This window comes from Microcebus murinus, chromosome 2, assembly GCF_040939455.1.
Source record: "Microcebus murinus isolate Inina chromosome 2, M.murinus_Inina_mat1.0, whole genome shotgun sequence".
Classification (NCBI taxonomy): domain Eukaryota; kingdom Metazoa; phylum Chordata; class Mammalia; order Primates; family Cheirogaleidae; genus Microcebus; species Microcebus murinus.
The window spans coordinates 94,070,552-94,092,642 of record NC_134105.1 but is presented as its reverse complement, the minus strand read 5'-3'; the positions used below and the strand labels follow the sequence as shown (position 1 = coordinate 94,092,642).

The following is a 22,091-nucleotide window of genomic DNA, read 5'->3' as shown; positions in this document are numbered from 1 at the left end:
AGGATTTGGAACCTTCATGGACAGCCAGTCCATCATTAACCATTTATTGAACACTTCACGTTTGTACAGAGCAATGTAATAGGTGCTATGAAGAAAGATGCTGGAAATAAAAAGGCAGGTATTTTCTCAGGAGCTTTGCTACTAGGCAAGAGAATATTCATACACAATATTTGATTGTCAACAAAAGTAGGAACAAAGGCCATCTACAACATCCTGAAAAGTTCCTTTATTTAATTCTTCATTGCCAATTGATTATTATTATCAACATGCAAGTAAATAATCAAGTAAAAACACTGTTCTGTTGAAAGTTAAGTCTGCAGATCATCAGTTGGATCAATTAGTTCTATCCCGGGGACCTTATATGAGCTACTACTACTACTCAAAACTACCTGATTACATCGAAATAATAGAAGACTACTGTGATAAATATATAGAGAAAGCATATGATAATCAAAATTAAAACTGAGCAAGACTGAAAGGAGAAAAACAGAATGAACAGGAAATATACCAAAATATTAAGCCATTTTTTGGAGTAAGTCATCTTCCCCCTACTGTTAAGCCTCTCTGTGTTTTCAGAATTATTTATAAGCAATAAAAATTACTTTTTAAACTTTATAAATCATTTTTAAAGATGATATTTGAGAGATATTCAGGCTTTGGAAATTTGGTTCTGAGTTTATAAAACTTTCTTTTAGGGAAGGGATTTGTTTGTTTGTTTGTTTGTTTTTTAGAAAGAATCTTGCTCTGTTGCCTGGCTTAGAGTGCCATGTCATTGGCCTAGCTCATAGCAATCTCAAACTCCTGGGATCAAGTGATCCTCCTGCCTCAGCCTCCCAGGTAGCTGGGACTATAAGGCAGTTGCCACCATGCCTGGCTGATTTTTTGTTTCTATTTTTAGTTGCCTGGCTAATTTTTTCTATTTTTAGTAGAGACGGGTCTCACTCTGGCTCAGGCTGGTCTCTAACTCCTGACCTCAAGTGATCCTCCCGCCTCGGCCTCCTAGAGGATTATAGGCATGAGCCACTATGCCTGGCCGAAAGGGTTTAGTTTGATCATGCAAACTTAGGAACTTCTATTTCTCCTCATTTTAGGAGGCCAATATTATATGCAGGGTCACCTAATTGCCAGTGGACAGATGGGGTATATGAGTTCCAACACACGAAGGTTATAAATACAAAACAGTAACACATTTGTAAAAGAAGGAACAGGCTTCGAATATGCTGCATTCTACACAGCTGCAGAGTTACTTGTGTCTTGGTCGCCTTTAGAGGCTAAAATCCAAATTTAACAATGTTACCTCTGCTGGAAAATGTTCTGTGAATATCCTTAAAGATGGCAAATCTTTATAAATTAAGGGGACACTGATTTAAAAAAAACCTACTCCAATTCAAGTATTATAAGAACAAGTAATTTTTAAGCTAGGTAAAAATGTTTCTGGTAAACAAACAGTGTATATGACTTCTTATGTTGCTGGTGGCTAATTCTGAAGGTAGTTCTTAATGTTTCTGTGCCAGCATTTGTCCAATGGCCACAAAGGTTCTACTGCGCAGAAGGCCCTGGCTTTGGTGCCGGGGGAAACGCAGTCGTGGAACAAAGCGCCTGCTGCTGTCAGAGAGCTCCCAGCTTGGAACGAGAGAGATGGCTTCGGCATGAACAGAAACTTGTGGGCCACTCAGAGGGTACAGGTTAAGCGCTATGGAATTCAGAAAAGAAAGAGAATGACTTGTAGCTGGGGGTATGATCAGGAAAAGCTTGGGTGGATAGCATTTGAGCAAACTGGGGTGGCAGAATATTAAGTAAGGGGAGACGGGGAGAAGAGTGCTGGAAGAGCAGGTACAGCACTGAGCAGAGACATGGAAAAGAAAAACACGATGTGTGCACTGGGAACAAGTGGGTCGGTATACCTGAACACAGGTATGGGAACGGGACGGGAGGAAATGAGGAAAGGTGAACTGGGGCAGACTGTGGGAAGCCCGGCACTCCAGGCTTACTGGAGTAAACATATATTTAAATCGTATGTGTTCTCTTTCTCCTTTCTATGTTTCACAAACTGGATTCATATCCCAGTGAGTAGACATCTTAACCTGTAACCTGGCACTAAGCAGTAACTAACTCAGACTACACATTCGGAAAAAGCAGAACGACTTGAATCATCCACTAAAACGGTGTTACTACTGAAGGAGGGATGAGAGCCAGACTGGATGGAGAAGGAGATTTACTAAATATTTTAAAAGCAAATACATTTATTCTTCAATATTAACATGAATACTTATTAATTCAAGTACTATACTAGGCACTGATTTATTACTTTCGAAAATTTACAATACACAAGCTAATAAAATACTGTTACTTTTCCTTCCTAGTAGAATTACCTCACTTGAATTCACATAACTAAGTACATTTAATTAAAAATTTTTTTATAATACAGGCTATTCTTACTGTATTCATTTTTGCATTTAACAATTCTCTTTCTTTCAAAAATAGTGTGAAAACAAATTTCAGTTCAGTCCCCATCAAATCTCAATATAGGCCAGGTGCAGTGGCTCACATCTATAATCCTAACACTTTGGGAGGCCAAGGCGGGAGGATTGCTTGAGGCCAGGAATTAGAGACCAGCCTGAGCAAGAGGGAGACACCATTTCTACAAAAAAATAAAAAAAGTAGCCATGTGTGGTGGTGCACACCTGAAGTCCCAGCTACTTGAGAGGCTGAGGCAGGAGGATTGCTGGAGCCCAGGAGTTTGAGGTTGCTGTGAGCTAGGATGACACCACTGCACTTTAGCTGAGCAACAGAGTGAGACCCTGTCTCAAAAGAAAAAGTAAAAATCTCAATATAGTACCTGAATAAAGAGCTACTAAATTAAAGAGCTATCTGAATTAAAATGCTACTATAGGTCTCCCTCACTTTAAGGCACAGAAGAAAGTGGGTATAACTTTATACCCACAGAAGAAAGTGGCTGTAAATTTTGTTTATGCCAAAGATATGATTGAAATTGGATATCTAACTCCTCAAGGAAGAAAAACTTTTCATACACCACATTAAAACTTCTGGTGAAATGGGCCTAAGCTGGCAGCTTGCCTTCCAGCATTTGGGGGTGTTTTAGAGCACCACAGTGTGACACCTTGGGCAATCGTCTACAGAACCCTGCCCTGACCAGGGAATCCTCCTTTACTGCCTCAGGCCCCTGCAAGGGACGTCTCCAATTTCTAAGCCTAGCTCCAGACTCCACATTTAGAGGCCCTGAGATGATACTCACCTGCAGGATGAACACCTGTCACCACACATTCCATATGAATACATACGCTCTACAGCATCACACCTCAGTCTCACGCCCAGCACATGATCTTATCCAGCCTGAAGACCTTTAGGCTTCAGATGTTAGGTTGAAAAAGAAATTGGCTCCCTATGCCAACAATCTGAAGGGTAAAATGCAGTCTATTGAGGGGTTACTTTTAACAAGGGATACCTGCACTCTGAATTAATTAAGCATGTCTCTTCCCAGGAGCTGCTAAGAATTGGTGCACTTGCAGAACTTAGTTCTTCACCAAAGTCAATGCGCACAAGCTCCTGAAAGGGAATAACATTGCTCATTGACCAGCATCCTCTTAAAACATTCCTTCAGCTTTTTAAATTAAAACTCTAAGAGGAAAAAGTACTTACAATGATAAGAGAAAGACCACGGTTCCCTGTAGGTTAACCAGAACAGCTAGGGTCCTCCAGGAGCGAATGAAGTATCCTAACAGGGCATATTGGGCGATCCCAACTGCAAAGAAGAGGCCACCAATCGATCCTAATTCAGGAAAAAGAGAACTGTCATCACTGGAGAAAGCACCATCTGCAGCACCATTTCCAACCCCAAGTCACAGAGCAAATTCTTTCCTTTTGAGATGTCAGCCCTACCCTGGCAAGTGTAAGAGGCAGACCTGGAAAGAAAAAATTTACCCAAAGGTAGAGCATCAGATGATAAAACTATAACAGAGGCCAAAAAATTAGCGGAAATAGAGGAAGGACAGATGAAAAATACAAACCATATGGGGACAAAATGAATTATGAGTGTTTGTCCAAATGCTTTCATACTGACTGTTGTACTGACATCTGCCTAAACCTGTGGCTGAGGCTTGGAAATAGTTTTGCCATATGGGTGATATGGTTTTTAGGTCATGAGGTTATTGCAATACTGGGATTTAATTTTTATCACTGAAGCTGTCCTTGAAATTCTTATCTTAAATGACAACCCACTCCCCCAACTCTCCCTGTTGCTCTTCCCTACTTATCACCATCAGATACGTGACATTTTGCAATTATTTGTTTCTCAACTCCTTCTCCCAAGTAGAATATAAGTTCCCTGAAGAGGACAGGCACAGGGGCTAACACCTGTAATCCCAGCTCTCTGGGAGCCCGAGGCAGGAGGATCGCTTGTGGCGAGGAGTTTGAGACCAGCCTGGGCCCCGTCTCTGACTGAGCAGAGGAAGCTTCTCAGAGAGGATGGGGAGCAGAGATGGGAAGCATCTGACTTCCTGGTTCTGGGCATCTCCAAGGCCTGGCTCATCATGGTTTGGTTATGTTAACCACATAATTTTCCTTTATGTACAAGCTCATTAGAGTTGAGTCTCTGCCATAATCAGTAAGACGGAACATCAACTGGATATGACGGACAAGAGGAAATGATTCAAAAGCATCTAGTTTGGTGACCTTAAATACTGTGATGACATAGGTAGAACACACAGATTTTAGATAGAAAGAAATGATTTTTATTTGAGGGGCCAACAGATACTCTTATCTAATGTCCTCCAGGAAGCTGCACATATGTGTCTGGAACTGACAACATGGAAAAGACACAGAGATATAAATGTTAAGGCTCTAGGTTATTTGGTTATAAAAATTAATAATAAATGAACATTTTGAATGACCACTTTTGCATGTTATAATTCTGGAGTACCGCAGGTGGTTTTCTAACTATTTATATGCCCTATGTATTTATGCCTGTTTTTTAGATTTATTTTTGCTTATTTTTAATTCAAGTCTGCTACCTGTTCATTTTATACTAGAAAAAGCTAAATTTAGCAGATTAGAAAATAGTATATAGTTATGACTTCATCTTTGTAAATGGCACCAATGACCCATCCAGTTTTCAAACATAAGCCATGAAGTTTCCTTGAGTCCTCTTCCTCCCCATCTCTGCAAGTCCTTTATCAGGTCTCGTTCTCACCAAAATCCAGCTCAAATGAACCCTCTTTCCTTCTTCTCTACCACTCCCATTTTGTCTAAACCACCACTGGTTTCTCATGGCCAACTACAACAGTTTACCAAATGATCTCTCAATTTCTACTTTCTCCTCTATCGTCCATTCTTCATACACTTACCAGAGTAATCTCTGTGTCTATGAGATCCTATTGCTCATGCCCACTGGTTTCCCACTGTATTTCACATAAAAAACAAATCCCTCATCTGGTCTACCATGGGCCCTGTATCTTCTGGTTCCTTCCAACCTCTCAGTTCACTCTTCCCCTAATGCTCCACAGTAGAGCCACAGGTATCCTTTCAATTCTCAAAGAAGTTTCTTCCTGCCTCAGGGCCTTAGTCCTTGCCATTCCATCTGGCTGGAATGTTCTCCCAGAATTTCACATGCCTAGATCTTCCTTGTCATTCACGTCTTAGATCAAACACCTACATTGAGGTTTTCTCTAACTATCCTATTTAATGTAACTGCTACCTACAATTACTGTCTAGCCCATTATCCTGTTTAATTTTCTTTAATGTACTTATAAGTTTCTGAATTCACCTATTTGTTCTGCCTCTCCTAATTGAAGCATAAACTCCATGAGAGGCAGGACCTCTCCCCACCTATCCCTGTCGTGTCTAGCCTTTTATCCAAAGTGCCTAAAAAAGCAGTGTCTGGTGCTAGGCAGGCTCTGTGCAGTAAATGAATGTTATGGAATGGACATGCAAAGGAAGAGCTCTGGAAGCATACCCAGCTATATGTTAGCCACAGTTGTCTCTAGGGGGCTAGGACTATATATATATTTTTATGTTAGACTTGTATACATTTCTTAATTTTTTTTACAATAATCACCAATTCTTTCTGTTATACAAAGACATTAATATAAGAAAACAAATAATAACTGTAGCAACATAAAACTTCTCATAGCTTCAGTATTTTTTTTTCTGCTTTATAACTTGCTTTTTTTTTTCTTTTTATTTCGGCATATTATGGGGGTACAGATTTTAAGGTTTCAATAAATGCCCTTCACCCCCACCCCCCACAAGTCTTAGTTCCAGCATGACCATCCCCCAGATGGTGCACATCTCACTCATTATGTATGTATATACCCGCCCCCTTCCCCCCTGCCCAAGACCCTATTACTGTAGTACCTATGTGTCCACTTAGGTGCTGCTCAGTTAATACCAGTTTGCTGGTGAGTATATGTGGTGCTTGTTTTTCCATTCTTGGGATACTTCACCTAGTAGTATGGGTTCCAGCTCTAACCAGGAAAAGATAAGATGTGCTATATCACCATTGTTTCTTAGAGCTGAAGTATTTTTGTTTTTTAATTTGCAATAATTTTCAGGCAATTAGCCTCATTCTTCTTATTAAAATTCTTGCAAACTGATAAAATTAAATGCTTGCAATTTGTACTTATGATTTTTATACATATTTTACAGATTATTTTATACACACTGCAAATATTTTGTAATCACACATAATTTTTCAGACTAATTTTTATTGCTAAATAATTAGGCTATTTGCAATGAATCCCTTATTGCTGAACATTTAGTTTTTTTCCCAACTTCTTGCAATTCACGAGCATTATTCGAAGCCATGAGCATATTGGAAGCCATGGAGGTGTATAAGATCATGCTGGAGAGAAACCAGCTTGACAAGGACAAAACCATGGGGAAGACCTTAGTTACTGAGAGAGGGAAGGAAGCTCCTCATGAATGAGTTCTAGGTGCTATCAGAGCCTTACTTTTGTCCTGGGTGCAGGTCACTGTACTAGCCTTTAGGGAACTCTCATATTCTCTTTGAATTTCACATTGAATTTGGCAACCATCTAGTTCTGCTGTTACAGGTTTTTTCCTGACTCCCTTTTTTCTTTGCGACAGAAAATTTAACAGCCTCGTTTTAACCCAGCTTCAATGACAAGAACACTGGCTTTAGGCAATCGGCAAGGGAACAAGAGACTAGGAGGTCTTTCTTTTTGCCCAACATGCAACAGGACAGGGATCATCCTTACAAAATCTCACAGGGTAGAGGTAGTATACATCTTTTGTGAAAAAGCATCATTGTGCAACAACTAAAGTCAAATGTTAACATTTTATTGGAGAAATGTGAGAGGTACAGGAAAAACATGTATTAATGATATTTTACATAAGCACAATTTTGGCCCTCAGGAAAATTGAAATCAAAGGAGAGAGTGCCTTTATGCTTTCCCTGGATACAGGGAGCAGGGGTGATCACCAACATTACTATTTTCTTGGAAAGTCCCAGAAAGTTGGGTCCCACTATTTAGAAAAATGAGCTTAAAGTCTCAATGCAAACTGAAGACTCAGAGGAAGTCTTCTCACTGGTCTTAGCTTAGAAGCTGGGCTAGAGAGAAAAAGTATTAATAGCGTGTTTCAAAAGGCTTTGGATGCTGCTATAGACAAGGTAAGCGATAAAGCTCTGCTTTGTGAGGGACCAGCAGGAAGACTATCCGACTAGGATGAAGCTGGGATCTCTTGCTCCCCAAGCTAGTTCTAACTGGTCCAACACTATGCATCCTTCAGTTCAACCACAGCTTCGTGGACATACAAACAAGGCAGGAATCTATTTTATTTAGCCTTTGTCTTCTAGCTCTTTGTAGGACCTCACACAACTTCAAAAACAACAATTAGAAGTAACAGGTTGACCAGGCCAGCACTCACGTGAGATGACACACTGAAGTTTCACGAGAGTCTTCAGGGAACAGTAGAAATGATGTGAGCTCAGGCGTCAGCTAGACCCAGGCTGCAATCCTGCCCCTGTCAGTTATGAGCTACGTGAAAACAGGCATGTCACCTCACCCTTCAGAGGCTCAATTTTCTCATCCATAAAATGAAGGTAGAAATTCCTAACTTGTAAGCGCTGGGGATATTACAGATATATGTCAAATGCCTAGCATGGTACCTGGCACTTAACAGATACTCAGCAAGTGCTGGCTGGCACTATGCATCAGTTCTAAAGAAAGACAGTGGTATTCTCTCATATATATCCTCATTCAGACACATTTCTATCAGTCACATGGCCAACCTCTTTCTCATATTGACATAAGAATATCAGTGGTACTCAATCATTGTCAAATGAATGAAAATAAAATAAACAAAAAAGTAATCATGCAAACAAAGTAGAATCTTAGACACAGGCATTCTCTCAAGACAATATTTTAAGTCAAATAACCTTTTAAGATTATTTATTTTACTATATATGTAGTTCTTGAGAAGATAAGGGGATGCTTAAAAATAATACAGAATACAGCCTCAATTTTGGAAATTAAGCATGAGTAAAGAAATGCTACAATAGTACTATCTGCTGACTTGAGGAGAATGGTTAAAACAAGACAGGGCCATGAAACAAGGATTTCATAAAATATAGTAAGAAACTCCAAGAAAGGAGTTTCTAGTATTTCCTATCTCTGCACTGTTTTTCAGTTTAAGCTGTAAAAAGTGGCCCTTCTGAAGAAACTGACCTCTCCATAATAACCTGTAAGCAATCCATGAGGTGGGTGGCAAGCCCACATCTGTGATGCAGGCCTCAGGGAAGACTTTTTACAGAGGAACAGGAAAAAAATAATTCGTTCAAGGTCATACAGAACGGTAAGGAAAGGTAATCTAAGAGTTGGATAGAGTGCCTCAAGTCCAAATGTATTTCAGACTCCAGAATGACTTTCTGGAGCCTTTCACCATGTTCAGATCTGTGTGATTTAAGCAGTACCTGCAAGTGCCCAGTAGGCGGTGCCCACGCATTCATTCAGCAAGACAAAGGCCACCAGTGACATCCCTCCATTCATCACGCCCACCAGGAATCGAGTTATTGCAAAAAACTCATATGAAGGGGAAAATCCATTTGCAATAGCAAATAAGATGTCAAGAGCGAAACCTAGAAAGAAAGAACAATATTCAATAATCCAGAGGCAAAATAGCATTTGATGAAGGCAATAAATTATATTCATTAGTTTATAAAACAAACCTTTGTAAACTTATATTTTCTGAGCTATATTTTTTTAACAGTTTCTCTTAAAAACTATAAAGAAAACTGAGGTTTATTTTCTTTATTACACGATTTCTGTCAATCACACCCAGTTTTCAATTATTCACAATAATGCTGGAAATTGAAAAATCCTTGCTCATACTCAGCTTGTCAAGCACACTATGCTGAGTCCTGTAGAGCTCATTTAAAATGAATCAACACACAGAGTTATAAAGAAATGCATCTCGTAAACTGTCTCAATCTTTTGCTGCTCTCCTTAAAAACATGGCATAAATGAGAATTTGGGGGTTGCAGAAAGCAACATCACTGATGGAAAGTTTACAACACAAATAGTAGATAGGCTTTTCACTATAAATGCTTGGCCAAAATCAAAATCAAAATCTGGCTGCAGTCTGGCCTCTTGCTGGTGTAATAAAAATCAGTTCTGTGCCATTTCCCTGAGAACCTTAAGGAAATAGTCCCCTTATTATCTCCCTAAAAATCTTAGGGAAATAAGTCCTCTTATTCAGTTCATGAACACTCTAATAGATTACCTGTGAGATAGACTTTTTTCCTTCCGAAGCGATCTGAAAGCTGACCAAAAGAGATAACTCCAACAAACACACCACTGAAGAAAAAAGAGCTTGCTGCACTGACTTTGTAAGATCTGTTGGCAATTAAAAACCACTGGAGGAAGAAAAGACAAAAGAGAAACATTTAGGTCATAGAAAAGACGAATTGATTGAGATAGCTATTAAAAAACCAAATGTACAAAAGCTTGTACACTGGAACTTCTATACTGCATGGCCCACTATTAACCAGAATTCAGTGGAACATCCATCTCAGACATCCGAAGAGATTTTATCTTCAAAAACACTAGAGATCATTATTGTTATAATGTGTTCCCATAGTACTCTATATACATTTTAGTATAGAATTAAACACAGTATATAATAGCTAATTATTTATGCATCTGTTGACTTTGTCCCTTGTCCTAAGGCCCTGGGTTTCTTAAGAGCAGGAGTCTTGTCCCATTCATTTCCATTTCTCTGATGCCTAACATACTTCATGGCACATATGAACCAATAAATGACAAACCTTTTGTCTAACAGTTAAGTGGGTTTAAAAGCCCTTGAGTACTTTCCTCAAAAAAGTAAACACAGAATTACCATGTGATCTAGCAATTCCACTTCTGGGTATATATCCAAAAGAGCCGAAAGCAGGAACATGAAGAGATATTTGTATACCCACATTCATAGCAGCATTATTTGCAATAGCTAAGGTAGAAGCAACCCACGTCTCTAATGGCTGAATGGATAAACAAAATGTGGTGCGTGTATACATACACACACACACACACACACACACACACACACACACACACACACTAGAATATTACTCAGCTTTAAAAAAGAATTAAGGGAATAGGGAAAGATTTGTTAAAGGATACAAAATTACCGTAGATAGGAGGAATATGTTCTAGTGTTCTCTACTACTGTATGATGACTATAGTTAACAATTATATTAATATGTAGTTTCAAATAGCTAAAAGGAGGATACTGAATGTTCCCAACACAAAGAAATGATAAATGTTTGAGATGACGGATATGTTCATTACCCTTATCTGATCATTTATGTGTCAAAACATCACTATGTACCCCATATATCTGTACAATTATATTTTAATTTAAAAAAATTTTTAAATAAAAAGGAATGAAGTTCTGATTCATGATAAGAAATAAACTGAAGATATTATGTTACGTGAAGTAAGCCAGACACAAAAGGACAAATACTGTATGATTCCACTTATATGAGGTACCTGGAACAGTCAACTTCATAGAGACAGAAAATAGAATAGTGGTTACCAGTGACTAAGGGAAGGGGAGAAGAGGGAGTTATTGTTTAATGGGACAGAGTTTAGGTTGAGACTGAAAAAGTCCTGGTGATGGACAGTGGGGTGACAGTTGTAGAACAATGTGAATATAATTAATGTAACTGAACTGTACACTTAAATATGATTAAAATGGTAAATATTATGCCATGTAAACTTACTACAATAAAAAAAAAAATTCCTTACTTGCCTACTTTGGGACAACTTAGGAACTTAAAAAGAAAGCTGTCAGAGGTGGAGCAAGATGGCGGACGAATAACACCGCCAGACAGAGGGTCTCTGCAGAAAAGACAGATTCTAGCAGAAACTAGAGGAAAGAAGCAAGAAGACGAGCATACAGCGGACAAGGGCCGGAAGGAAGGGTACCTGAGACCCCGGGAGACTCCACGGGAGGAGGCTGTGGAGAACTGGAGGCTGAGACCACTGGAGCAGCCCGGAGACCAGCGGCAAGGGTAGGTGGATTTGCTGCTTCCCCTCCCCTGCATTCGGGACTGCTGGTGGGCTCCCCAGTGGGTGGAGAGACCTGCGGACACCAGCCCAAAGACTGCCGCCTGCCAACGGTGAGCCTGTAGCAGACGTGGCACCAGGTTCCCAACTTCCTCCGGGCACCTCCGTGTGCACGGACCCGAGCCGCGCGGCAGGCGCCATATTGCCTCCTCCTCCCCTCCGCCGACCCTACCAGCGGCTGCCCAGAGAGACAATACAGCCACCATCCAGAGGCACCTCCAGGGAACGGGACCTTCCCGTTTGGGACCCCACCCCCCCTCCCAGGTGCTGCAGGCACCGTGTTCCCAGGAAAATGTTGCCAACTCAGAGGCTGAGAGACATAGACCCAGCTTGGGCTCCCTGTGGGTGAATTAGGACCGGAAATCCTCTCCCTGGTGGGAATACAGTTTGAACTCTGGGACCCAGAGGTCGGACCTGCAGACCAGATCCCCTGCACCGAGGGCTAGCATTGCCCGGGGCACAGAAGGGTTATCGTGAACAGCCTACTGAGGTCTGTGTGCCTCCAGGGGCGGATCGGGGTCTAGAGGGCAACCCTCCTCCCAGGAGGAGGCCGAGCGCCCAACCCAGGTGGCGTTCCTGTGCAGGGAACCTCCCCGCCGGCACCACAGTCCGGGGAGGCCGGGTGGCTTGTGGTCTGGCCTGCTGGCAGAGGCCCAGGAGTAGCTGTGGAGTTGGGGAGGGTGGAAAGAAGCGAGGCCTGCTGCAGACTGAGGCCTGCTGCAGACTGCGGGTCTCAGACAGCCCCATCCCCACACCCAGACTTTCTGGCTGAGCGGGACCATTCCAGCCCCGCCCAGACAGCTTTCCCTGGAAGCAGAGAACAGAACTTTGACCCCTGCTAACGGCCTGAGGGCAGGCTTACCCAACCCAGCTCCGCCCAGAACGAGAGCTGATAACAGGACTCAAAATCAACACCATAGCCTGTTCCTCCAAGCAAACGCCACCTACTGACAGGGACGGCATCTTGCACAGCCTTTCCACGGCACCCACTGACTCAATATACAGGGAGTGGTCCAATTTCACCCACAGGCACCACCTAACGCCTCAGAAACTAAACAAGTGTGTGAATACCCAAACAATAACCTAAGGAAAGAAACAACAACTGATTGACATGGGAAGAAAACAGCGAAAGAACTCAGGAAATATGAAGAACCAAACGAAAAACACACCCCCAAAGAGGAGCACCAGCCCCCTAGAAACAGACACCGACCAAAATCAGGCAACCAATATGACAGAAGAGGAATTTCGTATGTGGAACATAAGAACACTCACCCAGCTGCAACAACAACTCAATAACCAACACCAAGAAACCACAAAAAGTCTCCAGGATATGAGAAAAGAAATAGACACATTGAAGAAAAGTGTAACCGAACTCCTGGAAATGAAGAATCAATTAAAGGAACTACAAAATACAGTGGAAAGTCTCAAGAACAGGGTAGATGAAACAGAAGAAAGAATCTCAGAGCTTGAAGATAACACCCTCCAATTAAATAAATCAGTCACAGAAATAGAGCAGAGAAACAAGAGAAAAGAGCAAAGCCTACAAGAGCTGTGGGATTATGTGAAGAAACCTAATGTGAGGGTCATAGGGTTACAAGAAGGGGAAGAAGACAACACTCAAGGGTTGGACAAGCTGTTTGAAGATATAATAGAGGAAAATTTCCCAGGCCTTGCTCAAAATCTTGATATACAAGTTCAAGAAGCTCAGAGGACCCCTGGGAGATTCAACGCAAACAGGAAGACGTCACAACATGCAGTCATCAGACTAACCAAAGTATCAACTAAAGAGGCCCTTCTAAGAGCTGTGAGACAAAAGAAGCAAGTAACATACAAGGGTAAGCCAATTCGAATAACATCAGACTTCTCTAATGAGACTTTACAAGCAAGGAGAGACTGGGGCCCCATTCTCACTCTTTTGAAACAAAACAATGCCCAGCCTAGAATATTATTCCCTGCAAAACTAAGCTTCGTATATGAAAGAGAAATAAAAACATTCTCAGACAAGCAAAGGCTCAGAGAATTCACCAAGACAAGACCAGCCCTACAAGAAGTACTTAAAACAGCGTTATGCACGGAACATCATAATAATAACCCACGAATATAAAAACAACCAAAACCCAAAGATATTAAAGGCCAGATATTACAATGGCTCAAGACAGAAATCATAGCAACAACATCCAACCCAACAGAATGATCAGAAATCTACCTTACCTATCAGTTCTCTCAATAAAGGTGAATGGCTTAAACTCTCCACTCAAGAGACATAGGCTGGCTGAATGGATAAGAAAATACAGGCCAAGTATATGCTGTCTTCAGGAAACACATCTAACCTGCAAGGATGCATATAGACTAAAAATAAAAGGGTGGAGATCAATATTCCAAGCAAACAGAAGCCAAAAGAAGGCTGGTGTGGCAGTTCTAATTTCAGACGATTTAGTTTTTAAACCAACAAAAGTAGTAAAAGACAAAGAGGGTCATTATATAATGGTGAAGGGCACAGTCCAACAAGAAGAGATAACAATTTTAAATATATATGCACCCAACTTAGGTGCACCCAGATTCATAAAGCAAACCTTACTGGAGCTAAGCAAAAGGATTAATAGCAACTCCATAATCGCTGGAGATTTCAACACCCCACTGACAGCACGAGACAGATCCTCCAAACAGAAAATTAATAAAGAAATAATGGACTTAAACAAAACTCTAGAACAATTGGGTCTGACAGACATCTACAGAACATTCTACCCAAAATCCACTGAATATACGTTCTTCTCATCAGCTCATGGGACATTCTCTAAGATTGACCATATCCTAGGACACAAAGAAAATCTCAAGAAATTTAAAAAAATAGAAATCATACCATGTACCTTCTCAGATCACAGTGGAATAAAACTAGAAATCAACCCTAACAGAAACTCACATTTCTACACAAAAACGTGGAAATTAAACAACCTCCTACTAAATGATTACTTCGTAAATGAAGAAATCAAGACGGAAATAAAAAAGTTCTATGAAGAAAACGACAATGGAGAGACAAGTTATCAACTCCTCTGGGACACAGCTAAAGCAGTTCTGAGAGGAAAGTTTATCTCCATAAATGCCTATAACCAAAAGACAAGAAGATCACAAATAGACAATCTAATGAAACGACTCAAAGAGCTGGAAAAAGAAGAACAGACCAACCCCAAACCCAGCAGAAGAAGTGAAATCAACAAGATCAAATCAGAACTAAACGAAATTGAAAACAGGAAAGCTATTCAGGAGATTAATAAAACAAAAAGTTGGTTCTTTGAAAAAATAAACAAAATTGACACACCATTGGCTAAGCTAACGAAAAGTAGAAAAGAGAAATCTTTAATAAGCTCCATCAGGAATAAAAAAGGAGATATCACAACTGATCCCAAAGAGATACAAGATACAATTTATGAATACTACAAAAATCTTTATGCACACAAACTGGAAAATGTGGAGGAAATGGACAAATTTCTAGAAACACACAGCCTCCCTAGGCTCAACCAGGAAGAAATAGATTCCCTGAACAGACCAATCTCAACAACTGAAATAGAAACAGCAATTAAAAATCTCCCTAAAAAGAAAAGTCCCGGTCCAGATGGCTTCACACCTGAATTTTACCATACTTACAAAGAAGAACTAGTACCTATCTTGCAGAAACTATTCCACAACATCGAGAAGAACGGAAACCTCCCCGACACCTTTTATGAAGCGAATATTACTCTGATACCAAAACCAGGAAAGGATGCAACAAAAAAAGAAAACTACAGACCAATATCCCTAATGAATATAGATGCAAAAATTTTCAACAAAATCTTAGCTAACCGAATCCAGACACTTATCAAAAAAATAATCCACCACGACCAAGTGGGCTTCATCCCAGGGATGCAGGGATGGTTCAACATACGTAAATCTATAAATGCAATTCACCACATAAACAGAAGCAAAAACAAAGACCACATGATTCTTTCAATAGATGCAGAAAAAGCTTTTGACAAAATTCAACACCCTTTCATGATACGAACACTTAAGAAAATAGGCATAGAAGGGACATACCTAAAAATGATACAAGCCATATATGACAGACCCATAGCCAACATCATACTGAATGGGGAAAGATTGAAATCATTCCCACTTAGAACTGGAACCAGACAAGGCTGCCCACTATCTCCACTTCTGTTCAACATAGTGCTGGAAGTCTTGGCTACAGCAATCAGACAGGAAAATGGAATCAAAGGTATCCAAATAGGGGCAGAAGAGATCAAACTTTCACTGTTTGCTGATGATATGATATTGTATCTAGAAAACCCCAAGGATTCAACCAAGAAACTCCTGGAACTGATCAATGAATTTAGTAAAGTCTCAGGATACAAAATCAATACACAGAAATCAGAGGCATTCATATACGCCAACAACAATCTAATTGAGAACCAAATCAAAGACTCAATTCCCTTCACAATAGCAACAAAGAAATTAAAGTACCTAGGAATATACTTAACCAAGGACGTAAAAGACCTCTACAGGGAGAACTATGAAACACTGAGGAAGGAAATAGCAGAGGATGTAAACAGATGGAAATCCATACCATGCTCGTGGATCGGCAGACTCAATATCATCAAAATGTCTATACTACCCAAACTGATCTACAGATTCAATGCAATACCTATTAAAATCCCATCAGCATTCTTCACAGATATAGAAAAAATAATTTTACGCTTCGTATGGAACCAAAGAAGACCCCGAATATCAAGAGCAATTCTAGGCAACAAAAACAAAATGGGAGGCATTAATATGCCAGATATCAAACTATACTACAAAGCTGTAGTAATTAAAACAATATGGCCGGGCGCTGTGGCTCACACCTGTAATCCTAGCTCTTGGGAGGCCGAGGCGGGCGGATTGCTCAAGGTCAGGAGTTCAAAACCAGCCTGAGCAAGAGCGAGACCCCGTCTCTACTATAAATACAAAGAAATTAATTGGCCAACTGATATATATAGAAAAAATTAGCCGGGCATGGTGGCGCATGCCTGTAATCCCAGCTACTCGGGAGGCTGAGGCAGAAGGATCACTCAAGCCCAGGAGTTTGAGGTTGCTGTGAGCTAGGCTGACGCCACGGCACTCACTCTAGCCTGGACAACAAAGTGAGACTCTGTCTCAAAAAAAAAAAAAAAAAAAAAAAAAAAAAAAACAATATGGTATTGACACAAAAACAGGAATATTGACCAGTGGAACAGATGTGAGAATCCTGATATAAAACCATCCTCATATAGCCATCTCATCTTTGACAAAGCAGACAAAAACATACATTGGGGAAAAGAATCTCTCTTCAATAAATGGTGCTGGGAAAACTGGATAGCCACCTGTAGAAGGCTAAAACAGGACCCACACCTTTCACCTCTCACAAAAACCAACTCACGTTGGATAACAGACTTAAACCTAAGATATGAAACTATTAGAACTCTAGAGGAAAAAGTTGGAAACACTCTCCTAGACATCGGCCTGGGCAAAGAGTTTATGAAGAAGTCCCCAAAGGCAATCACAGCAGCAACAAAAATAAATAAATGGGACATGATCAAACTACAAAGCTTCTGCACAGCCAAAGAAATAGTCATGAAAGTAAACAGACAACCTACAGAATGGGAGAAAATTTTTGCATCCTATGCATCTGATAAGGGACTGATAACTAGAATATACTTAGAACTCACGAAAATTAGGAAGAAAAAGTCAAATAACCCCATTAAAAAGTGGGCAAAGGACTTGAACAGAAATTTTTCTAAAGAAGACAGAAGAATGGCCAACAAACATATGAAGAAATGCTCAACATCTCTAATCATCAGGGAAATGCAAATCAAAACCACAATGAGATATCACTTAACCCCAATGAGAATGGCCTTTATCAAAAAATCTCCAAAGAATAAATGCTGGCCTGGTTGCGGAGAGAGAGGAACACTCCTGCACTGCTGGTGGGACTGCAAACTAGTTCAACCTCTGTGGAAAGCAATATGGAGATACCTTAAAGCGATACAAGTGAATCTACCATTTGATCCAGCAATCCCATTGCTGGGCATCTACCCAAATGATCCAGTGACACGCTACAAAAAAGACACCTGCACTCGAATGTTTATAGCAGCACAATTCATAATTGCAAGGCTGTGGAAACAGCCCAAGTGCCCATCAATCCAAGAATGGATTAATAAAATGTGGTATATGTATACCATGGAGTACTATTCAGCTCTAAGAAACAATGGTGATATAGCGCATCTTGTATTTCCCTGGTTAGAGCTGGAACCCATACTACTGAGTGAAGTATCCCAAGAATGGAAAAACAAGCACCAGATATATTCTCCAGAAAACTGGTATTAACTGAGTAGCACCTAAGTGGACACATAGGTGCTACAGTAATAGGGTATTGGGGAGGTGGGAGGGGGGAGGGGGGCGGGTATATATATACATAATGAGTGAGATGTGCACTATCTGGGGGATGGTCATGATGGAGACTCAGACTTTTGGGGGGGGGGAAATGGGCATTTATTGAAACCTTAAAATCTGTACCCCCATAATATGCCAAAATAAAAAAAAATTAAAAAATTAAAAATTAAAAAAAAAAAAAGAAAGCTGTCAACCTCTGCTGAAAATCCCATTATCTCGAGTCTGATCTAGTGATATGCTAATGATACTAATATTTGGTTATAACCATAAAAGTGAACTATGTCACAGAGGTAACCTCAGAGCACCAAGAGAACACTCATCTTTCCTCTTCCCAGAGCCTTCCCTAGAGGCAGCGATGATAGGTTCATGAAGAGCCTCTCCTCATGGAGAACCTGCAAGAAGGAATCCTCATGCTTGCCCTTCTCCACTTTTCAGACCACTCCTTTCCCATGCTTTGACAACCAGTCATAAGGGCTCAAAGCACATCTAACACCTCTCCTTCCCTTGTATTTCTTGTAAGACTGGGTCGATGAAGATCTGGACAACACAGCTTCTAGGCATCTCCAGCCTCCCCCAACCAGAAAAAAAAAGATATAGTAATTGGGAAATAGATAAGGATAATGTCATGTCACACTAATTCCGTGCTTTACTTCTGAATTATCTGGTCTTCACGTGTAATTTTTAACAAGGCAAATTAACTGGTTTTCCTTATCCTTCTTGGATTTACTATTTCAATAGTAAACAGAATTATTGCTTTTAGAAAAAAATAATCAGAAAATTACTGCTCTTGGTGGCAGTCATGATTTCAGTAAAAGAGAGTGATGGAAGCAATGTGACACAAAACTGAAATGACATTCCAGACATTTTTTCATTTGGGTATTCAAAAAATATTTGATTAGTTCCTACTAGAGGTTAAGAACTACTCTAACCACTGGAATACAGAACTGAATGAGCTAGACATCCCTGCCCCCATGAAGCATAAGTTCCAGTGGGGTAAGACAGACAGTAAATAAGCAGACCACAGAGAGAGAGTGGGAGGGGTGAGTTCACATAAAGTGCTCAGGGAAGGCTTTTCAGGGGAGTTGACATTTGTGACCTGGATGATGAGATGCAGGCAACCATGAAAAGCTGTTTGGGAACATAAGAATAAGTGCAACAGTCCCAAGGTTAAGATATACCAGTGTTTCTAGTGGGGGCAATATGAAATGAGGCCAGGGAGGTAGGCAAGAACCAGATCACACAAGGGCTTGGGCCACACATGGTAAGGAGCTGGGATTTTATTCTAGCACAAAGAGAGGACACTGAATTACTAGATTTATGTTTCTAAACATCTCTCAGGCCACTCTAGGAGAATGCATTACAACAAGCAAGAGTGGGAGTCAGGCAGTTACTACAAGTTAGGAGATAATGAGTTACTGCGGGTTAGGAGATAATGACAGCTTGGACGAGAGTAGAAACAGTGATGCTGGAGAGAACTGCGTGGACGTGGGATGTACTTTGAAGGCAGAACTAACAGGACTTGTTCATGGAGGGGATGTAGGGAAAGGAAGAGTCACTTAAGTCTTTTGTGTTAGCCATTCAGTGGGTGATTACAACATTTGCTGACATAGAGAAGTGGCAGGAATTCAAGAGTTCTGTTTGGACAAGTTCAGACAGAGCATGCCTATAAAACATCTAAGTGGAGATGCCACTCAGGCATTTGGATATGCATCTAGAGCTCATGGGAGAGGTTCTGAGAGTTATGAAACTCTATACAGAGAGGAAGGCTCGGGACTGGGGCCCAGGACATTTCTACATTCATAGGCTGAGTAAAAGAAGGGAACCACCACAGAAAACTCACAAGTAGAACTCAGAGACAGCAAGAAAATAAGGTAGACAGTGGTGTCACAGAAGCTACAAGAGGCAGTTCGATTAGGAAGGAGTAGTCAGATATACTGAATGCTGCATTAGAGGTCAAGATGAGGACGAGACATGACAGTTTCATCTGCAAACAGACTAGACACTTACACATACCAATTTCAGTAGAGTGAGAATGGAGTCAGATTGGAGCACTGAAGAACTGGAAGAGGTTGAGGAACTGCAGACAGCAGATGTGCATAAAACAGTTACAAGCAGTTTTGCTATGAAGGAGAGCCAAGAAATGGGACAGTATTTGGATAGGTATGTGGGGTCAAGGATTATTTGTGTGTTTTCTAAAAATGGCATATATTGGAGCATGTGCGTATAGTGATGAGAGTGATCTAGCAGAGAACATGTACTTGCAGGAGAAAAGTACTTAACGGAGCAAGAAGGGCTGGGCTAGAGTGCACAAAGTAGACAGGTTAGCCTCCTTCCTGTGAACAGGAGAAAGACAGGAACATGCAGTGAAGTAACTCCCAATGATGCCTGATTGCTCCATTTTTTTTTTTCCACTAAAACACCAAGTGAGATCTCCAGTGGAAGGGGGTGGGGGTGAGGAGAATGATAGACATGTGCTTTTCTAAGGAGTAGGACATGGCCCATTCAAGGGAAAATGCTGCACCACTGCCAGCCCATGCTGAATGCTCACTTGAGCTTTGCAGTTATTAATTTTATGAGGAGGAGGTACAGAGTTAAGCTTATACAGAGTTGAGTATTTTCTAGGAGCTGTATGGAAGGAGAAAGGTATCAGGGAGTTGAGGGTATTTTCAAAGGAGTGATTATTATAATAATGGAATTTATGCTGGTTAAAAAGAAAAGAAAGACATAAAGGGGATAGAGATAGTGAAGAAATGTTGCTATCATGAAAATTCCCTATATCTTTAACTTCTTCTCTACACTTCCCATTCTTTCCCCAACTGAAGCTTTGTTGTCCTCTAAGGAAACTACTAGAACTGGGCCCCTCTCAACTGGAGGCTGCTTTTCCTTTTATATCCATGGACCTGAGAGCCTGGGATGAGAGTAGATAACAAAACTCCAAAATCTCCAGCTCATATTATCAGACTGTGTAACCTACTACCTTTCCATGGCAGAGGTTTTAGCTTGTTTTGAAATATCCCTTCTTCCCTTCTTTCCTAGTAATGGAATGTTTAACTGGGCATATGGCTACTCGGAATGAAGACTAAATGTCCCAATCTCCCTTGCAGTTTGGTATGGCCACATTATCAAGTTCTGAGCAATGGGATATGAGCAGAAGCATCAAGTGGCAGATCTAGGAACCTGTCTTATAAGACAGCTGCTTTGCCTTTTGCCCCTTCTTCCTTTCCACTGTCCTGCTGCTTAGAACGTCCATGTGGAAGCTGGAGCTCTATCTGGGGCCGCAGTGAGGAAAGCCACACATTAAGGATGATGAAGTCTAAAGCTGGAAGGAGCCTGGGTCCCTGAGAACATCAGGGGAGGACGGAGGTATCAGTATATCTTTTAAGCTCTCCAGATAATTCTCATAGGTAATCAGGCTAAGAACCTCTGTCCTGGACCTTATCATCCTTGATAATTGCATCACCTCTAAAATCTTTGTTTTGAGCATCCTTCTTACTCTCAGATCACCACACCCCCTAGTTTTCAATCTCTCTTCCTCTAGTGCACCTACTTCAAACATTCTTCAAAGACCTTTCAATTACCAAACTCTGCAGTAAGTATCACCTACATCATCAAAAAAGATTAGATCATTTTAAGAAGCCCTGATTTAAAGATCTGTGAAGGAGAGGGTAAAATACATTTTGAAGTTTCAAATAAACAAGATTAAAAGAGCTCTGGCATTTGAAGGGGAAATTTTGTTTTATGAAAAATTAATTTATTTTGGATACATGGATAGTTCCATGGTAGAATTTTCAAGTCACGAGGAATGCCTGTCATGACATTTTTCCAGGTCTAAAAGTAAATTAATATTAGATATCAGGTTGTCCTAGAAAAGATAGAACTGTATCTGTCACAGGGATATTGCTTTTCTTACAACGGCCAATAAGTGAGGCCTAACTACACTTGTTCTTAATATCTTGAAATTCAAACACTTGCTTTTAGGTTTTTGGTGTTTGTTTTCATGCTTTTAAAATCTAGCATGCAAAGTTAATCTTGATTATTCCACACTTT

The 22,091-nt window shown here is 40.6% G+C and overlaps 1 protein-coding gene across 5 annotated transcripts in view; it reads right to left on the bottom strand.

Moving 5' to 3' along the window:
• SLC22A15 (solute carrier family 22 member 15) overlaps positions 1 to 22,091 on the bottom strand; it is a 92,406-nt gene that overhangs the window by 40,776 nt on the left and 29,539 nt on the right. For all 5 annotated transcript variants that reach the window (XM_012761803.3, XM_076000006.1, XM_012761804.3 and 2 more), the window contains exons 3-5: positions 9,760 to 9,892; positions 8,951 to 9,115; positions 3,661 to 3,790 (exon numbers count right to left, since the gene is read on the bottom strand). In XM_012761803.3, the coding sequence (XP_012617257.3) occupies positions 3,661 to 3,790; positions 8,951 to 9,115; positions 9,760 to 9,892 (428 nt within the window). The remainder of the gene's footprint in view (positions 1 to 3,660; positions 3,791 to 8,950; positions 9,116 to 9,759; positions 9,893 to 22,091) is intronic.